The sequence below is a fragment of the Botryllus schlosseri genome, chromosome 15 (genome assembly GCF_051294905.1).
Source record: "Botryllus schlosseri isolate E-star chromosome 15, Bs_hap1, whole genome shotgun sequence".
Lineage (NCBI taxonomy): Eukaryota > Metazoa > Chordata > Ascidiacea > Stolidobranchia > Styelidae > Botryllus > Botryllus schlosseri.
Genome location: NC_137250.1, coordinates 16,207,754 through 16,214,774, shown reverse-complemented (window position 1 = coordinate 16,214,774; position 7,021 = coordinate 16,207,754). Strand labels below are relative to the sequence as shown.

Genomic DNA, 7,021 nt, shown 5'->3' with positions numbered 1-7,021 from the left:
CTGCAGGATATAAAATTTTGCTTTATAGACGAGATCCAGTTGCCGAACTTCCAGTAATTTACGTCGGCTGTTCAGGTAATCCGTGACGTCGTTGATTCGGCGACAGATATTAGAATCACCAGTATGTTCGATAACTTTACTCAGATAGTTGCAAATTCATTATGCCCGCTATCGCTGAGACTGCCTGAAAATGGATGACAGCTTTCCGATGGCTATTAGGTTTTCGTTTATCGGGAAAACACAGCCTTGGAAGAGCACAAACACTATCAAATGTGCTTTTATCGCCCATTTTGTCATAATAACTCATATATTTGGACTGCTATTCAGACGTGCGTTTCAAAGTGAAAGATTGCAGAATGCAGATATCGCAGACACTGCGTTGATTTCCCGGCAACTTACAATGATATGATCTGAGCTGTCCATTGCGCGAATTAGTGTCACGACATGAAATTCGGATTGTGTCCAATACTGGGACGTGTGCATAGCAATTGTCCGAAGATGACGATTGGATTTCTGACTACCGGATTACCTCCGAATTTATTTGGAATTAGTGAGAAATGCACTTCGGCACTCCCCATCATTTTGACAATTATTAGTTGATCCATAGTTTGACGATAATGCATATGTGTATCCTAGGGTTACCATACGTCCCCCTTTCGGAGGATTTGTCCTTCTTTTCGAGGATTTTGAAAATGTCTTCCGAGGACGCCTAAATGTCCTCCTTTTTGGCAATTTGTCCTCCATAACAGCTTTTAGAGCTTAGATCAATGGCGGGCAACAGACGGCCCGCGGACAGTTTTCCATCTTACATGATAATGTGGCCTGCGGCCCCAGTTTTCCGATATTCCCCACTACCTGCTTACATACGCCCAATTTTAGTGACTGTATGTCATTATACACATGTATGCGCAGCGAGCGAGGGGGACGCTTATACGCGTAAGTTCGTCGAAACGAGAAGACTTATTGCATTATCGGCATTTACGATGTACTATACCCTAATGCCATTTGTGGTAATAATGGTGTCTGTCGACTACAATGGTCATTTACACCAGGCCGATATTTCTTATTTTTGATTCCGTAACCGTCGACTTGTAGCACGGCTCACGTGTAGGCTTCTGTAAGACACCGCTTATGCCAGGGTTCGCCAACTCAACACGAGTCGGGCGCCACTTTCAAATTTCGTAGAGGCCGCGGCCCGCATGAATTCAATATCGAGATAAAAGAGGCCACACAGTTAAGCCACGCTGTCTCGTCACCTACTAAACCCCAATGAATTGATATCTTAGAACATTTGGGGTACCGGGCTTATTGATCACCTTGAAGTCTTAATTAAGGATTGCACCGCGTGTTGATTGATCAGAGAGAAGCAGACATGGTGGTGCCTATATGACAATGCTGTTCTCAAATCCACATTGTCTTCGTCACTATTGGCGAGAAATAGCTTCAAAGTTACATTGCTGTCGTTAAAATACCGTCATTAAATACGATTTATTCCTTGTGTATGTGGATAAATGGGCGAATAATGTATCGATTCAGCAATCCGGCCGGCCAAGTTCCTAATTTTTCTATATCCGGCCCGCCGACTGGAGAAGTTGCCCGCCCCTGCCTTCCATGATGGATAGATTCAAGTGAAAATGGGCATAAATTACGCTAAACAGAAAATTCGTGGTTCGAACGTGAGCGACGACCTTTTTGATTAGTCAACCCAACGCAAAATGTGAAAGAGAAACTGTATTTCGGGAGTTGAGCCGGAAGGTTGACCTTTCTTTTTTTAGTCAGCCAGCCACATTTTGGTGGTGAATTTACCATTTTTCCGGATTTTACTACAGCATTACAAGTCTGAAAATTTTGAAAAAGCGTCCTCCTTTCCCGATTCCAAAACATGGTAACCTTAGCGTATCCGGAAGGAAGATTTTAGATGGCGGAATAGATCGGTCTGTTATGATGGTGTGAATATGGCGTTACAATTGGGATTCACTCCAGTATTTAGAACGAAAGGACATCGACTTAGTCATCACCGAAACCGATACAGTAATTAATATCCTCGCATTTCAATAACCTTTTTAGGAATAGCGGCCGGGCATATCCAGTTCCTGCAACTTAGCAAAAATTCGAGTTCTGGCTTCATTCGCAGAGCGACAAAATGCTTGCATTGGTCAGCAGTTCCTCTGTAGCTCGCCCTGAAGATAATAGTAGATACCTGTACTACTAATCCTTCGCTGGTGCAAGGTCCTATCGTTGTCTTCATGACCTATAGTCACAAGTCACAACGCACATCTCAACTATCGTTTCACGATGCTAAGACCCAAATTCGAGCTCTGTACCAAGAATCGGAGTTATAGCAATCTGACATGCCTCACCTATGTGACATCATGTCCCTCTCTATATTCTGTCAAGCCAACAAGTTGTAATACGAAGCTGCGTGTGCGCTCATTTGATCTGAAGAAGGGTGATACAAATTAACAATCTTTAAGATTAGGCGTTGATATAGAAATTTGAATCCATAATGCTAAAAAAACGCATGGACAAACATGTGGCAGAGTATATGCAAGTGATAGCGGAGGTTTTCCGATTCTACATCTCATGGATATCTCTTAATCAGCAACTGTCAATTATAGCCCTATGTAACAGCAGATTTTTGGGAATTGCTGTCCAATACCTTAGTGATGGTTGCTTTGCTCGTGGTACCATTTTCATATAACTTTTTGTCCGATATTGGTGTTACTTTAAAATTAGACTGGGACGAATTAATCACAATTCTTTTAATGCCCAACACTGAAAGACTGAACTACTTCTTGTGTTATTATTATTGGAAAAGTAATAGTACAATGGTAGCGACATCTAGGGGGATAATATCTAGCTTGCTTACGTAATCTATTAACTAAAATTTGCGACATACTAGAACCCGATTATTGAATTGTAAAGACAAACATGCGATAAGGATAACCAATTTCATATTTCGGAATAGATTTTCTCCGTCATAAATAACTTTCTAAAGTCGTCGGTGACATTTCAGTCCAGCCAAATCCTAATGCCGTGAATGTTGCTGATCTACCTTTCCTTTATGATAACATGTGATTTTTCAAACGCCTTATACGTTGCTACAGCATATCTTAGACGTTGCTATGGAGATTAAGTTGGAAATGGAAGTTGCGTCATTCTGAAATCAAAGTTTTTGCGGTTGTAAATTAAAGTACATACGTCGCAATACAACATATGTCAGACATTCCGAATGGGTTGCGTTCTTCTTATGATATCGTCCACAGAGACCGGTAAATTAGTCTTTGCGAATGGTTGGTATACGAAAACCCGTGTAACTAATGTTTGTATAGGATTTCGTCGAGATATCTCGACATGTGTTCATGATTGCAGGAATTCACATCGCTGATCGCATTATAAGGCAGTCAGGCCAATGACCCCACATCGTCATCGGTATGGAAGCGTCGCAATATGTAGAGGTATTCGACTAACGAATATTTTCTATGTTAGTCACGCCCATTCCATATACCTCAATATTTTAATATCTAAATTAATTGTACAAACAGGCAAAATAGTCGACGCATTTTCGATGATTGCCCGAATGTGACTGACAAGCACTACAACTTAGGTTTAAACCCAAATCCAGAATAAAAGTTATATCATGTCGAAATCCAAAATCCGCTATGATTGAAATTTGTTCATAGGTCACATGAAATAGAAAATTATTAGAACTTTCCTGTCCTAGATTGAATCCAGTTTTAGAATATTCGTAAATCCATATCCGAACCAAATCCATTTCCACGCTCAAAGCTCATCTCTGCTACACATGCATGTCATTTTCGCTGTGGTAAGCAACAGAAAATAAAACCAGCCTTAAAAGCTACTCATGCGAACGACTCTTTCGGCAAGAAAATGAACAAGTACAGGTGAAAAGATATTTGTTACGGAAGAAGGAATAAGTTCATTTCCATCTTCGTTATCGAAGTACTAGTGGCACGATGTAGACGCGAAGAAGTAGGCCTATCTAGTCAGCGCTACCATCTTTTTCTCCACACTATCACAGAGAGCCTACCTACCTGAGAAGCCGTACTGGGTGACAGGTTTACAAGCGAGTCTGTGGTCTGGCCCGGCTTGCGGTTCATTCCAATACCTATATGACCTCTATGTAGGTATGATCGAATAGGTGGGTGTTCTGCCATTAAGCTTAACCCATCGATTATATGAGGCTATTGGAGCGGAAAGATACCAATCCCATTATTTCGATGACATTTCAACGGCCCACCTCCCCGCCAATCTACAAATATCACAAAATGTGTTTTCTGTTGTTGCAATCCAACAGATTAATATGTGTTCTTATTGGCAGACGAAATGCGTGGGTACTCAACGAGACATATAATCATGGATAAATTTAGATATATTCACTTTATATACCACCAACGTACATACGTCGTAGTACATCACACGAGCGCCTCGTGATGCTGAAGAATTTAGGAGACAAGACCGGTGTACGATGATGGTTCTCGTGTAACAAACTCTCGTTCGAAGAACTCGCAAGAACAGTATCATCGCCGTCCGAGGGTGAGGTTGAACGTGCGCTCTACAGTAGTGTAGAGTGTTACACCGCACTTGTACATTGTGCAGTGCGTACGGTCCAGTATATTAGTATAGCACAGCATTCTTAATTACGAGTTTTATCTTTCAACAGAACCCAGATTAGAATGGGATTTTTGAAAATAGGCAGCGGAGGGGGCCTTGCGATTGCTCTACTAGTTGACATCATTGCGATCACAACTCCAGGATGGATATACGTTACTACGGAGAATGTAACATACGCTCAAGGTCTTTTTCAAAATTATTCCGACGGAGAACAGTTTGATGGTGAGTACGAGCGGATAACAAGTTCGTTGTGTCACCAAGATTCGTGAAGTATGCAGATCGGAACATTATTTTTCAATTTCCCGACTGACGGCTGGTTTTGATTTTTCAGTGAACAAGGGGGACGCTGAGAATGTCGCAATCGCATTCAATGTTATGGCTGATGTGATACTCTCGTGTGCCGTTGGGGCTTTGTGCTTTGCTGGTGCCAGAAGTGAGAACGAAGTGATTTCGAAAGTCGGAGGAGTGTTAGCATTTGTTGGAGGTAACTAGAAGCGTAATACATTGTTAGAATCTTGGAAACGCCAGGTGCGCGGTCGTACGAGTGTTTGGAACTTTATAACAGTGAACCGAATATATTTGCGCGAATTAAGTGTGTTTAACTTGGCCCTAAAGATAAAAGAGTTCCTTCCTAAACCATTGATATTTTGTATACATCCCGTATAATTCGTCCATGAGTCATTCATGTTGGTAGTCGGATTTTAAGGGATGGATTTTACTGTATTGAGATTAAATTAGATTGGCCTTACTATGGATATTAAATTTTTGACCGCTTACTGGAAAGGTGTATCTTCTGTACGCGATCCTGGTTACATGAGGTAGACTATTTCTTTGCAGTACCCCGAAAGCAATTACCAACAGCGAATGTCCTTGTCGGAAGGGCAGATCAAAGAGAGCGAACATGTTTCCCATCTTATTTCTGCGTGTACCAAACATACGCATGGTTCAAATCTACCAACTAATCGAACCACGAGATATCGAAAATAATATCATGATATTTCCATCATTTCGATACAATTTACCCTTGATACAGATTTATGGTCACAGTTATGCCATGTTCGCTCGAGCAATTCTTCCGTCGGTTTATCCACGACAATCGGCATTTTATGTCATTTGTAACATTCAGTTAACCGATAAAGTCAACAACTGCTGCGTATAGATTTCCATGAACCCTAAATATTCTTATAAATCCATGTCTTTCAGGTATTTTCATCATGATAGGAATGGCGTCGTATACCGGATTATACAGCTCATTCGTGGCACAAGATAACGTAGATTGGGGATACAGTTTCGCTTTCGGATGGTTGGCTTTCACCATCAGTATTATTGCAGCGCCGGTTGCGTTCATCGATAAGGATTGATAGAGGTCATCCTAGATTCTAGGCTTCCAATATTAAACATAACTACCTAAATGTGTAGGTGTTAAGATGCTATCTGCGCTCGTCTTCACCTTTTAATATACCCGTTTATAACTGTTGCTATCAATAAATATTGACAAAGAAGGTTACGGTTTAATAAACAACCAAGCTGCGAGTGATTAAAATACATATTGTATTAAACGGTGGTATTTCAGCGTGTTTTATTCTTGTCGGATCATTATTCAGTGATATTTCATTCGAAGACTATTCAGAGATTAGAAAGACATGTTACCCGTTTCTGGAGAGACCAAAATTGGCATACTTCATGACAAAATGATTCTTGTTGGAATGTAGGAGATATGATACATTCCGGGTCTACGTTCACTATCGTTGCTGAGAAATATTCGATTTCATCGACTGGGAATGATGTAATGCACGACACATTTGTGCAAATATTTGATTGCAGACATATGGTTGTCAGAATTCCCTCTGTGGTATATATATATTCCTCGCCGGATAAGTACTAGTAATTATGACAGATGTAGTAGAACATACGGCTCTCATAGGTCGCTCACATTTACCGCGATAGCTCTACTCAATACCAGTAGTAAATTATCACATGCAGTATCCCACACCCACCACAGACAACATGACTACTAGTGATGGTGCGAACCCTTGTAATGTTCTAATTCGTGTGTACAAGGTATATAATACCCAACGCCATATCAACCGCACGGATTTCTTTTTTTTTTATACTATAAACATATCAAGTCAAGATGGAACCCGAACGCCTGCTAGATTTTTTACATTAAACAACGGTGTATTCTTTATATCAATTTCAGTGATTGGTTGAAAAGGTACAATTCGCTGACTACCTATACAGGCAGTGCATTTCATTCTTGATGTTGTGTGATTGCGGGCCCAAGTTCACAGCAGAGAGTTAGTAAATATTCACAAACGGAAAGCTGAATATTTCTAGCAAACTTTGTAACAAAGCAAATAAGATTTTTTGAATTTAGAAAGGCTCG

The 7,021-nt window shown here is 40.7% G+C and overlaps 1 protein-coding gene across 1 annotated transcript; it reads left to right on the top strand.

Annotated features, from left to right (window-relative positions):
- Positions 1 to 4,416: 4,416 nt before the first annotated feature.
- Positions 4,417 to 6,199, top strand: LOC145458068 (uncharacterized). Its single transcript, XM_080336375.1, has 4 exons — positions 4,417 to 4,557; positions 4,685 to 4,857; positions 4,967 to 5,119; positions 5,839 to 6,199. Exons 2-4 carry the CDS (start codon positions 4,698 to 4,700, stop codon positions 5,994 to 5,996), a joined length of 471 nt encoding a protein of 156 aa, XP_080192501.1. The 5' UTR covers positions 4,417 to 4,557; positions 4,685 to 4,697; the 3' UTR covers positions 5,997 to 6,199.
- Positions 6,200 to 7,021: the final 822 nt, after the last annotated feature.

Coding starts and splice junctions, on each gene's coding strand:
- LOC145458068 (XM_080336375.1), top strand. CDS start 4,698: ATGGGATTTTTGAAAATAGGCAGCGGAGGGGGCCTTGCGATTGCTCTA. Junction 4,858..4,966: donor CGACGGAGAACAGTTTGATG/GTGAGTACGAGC, acceptor TTGATTTTTCAG/TGAACAAGGGGGACGCTGAG. Junction 5,120..5,838: donor AGTGTTAGCATTTGTTGGAG/GTAACTAGAAGC, acceptor CATGTCTTTCAG/GTATTTTCATCATGATAGGA.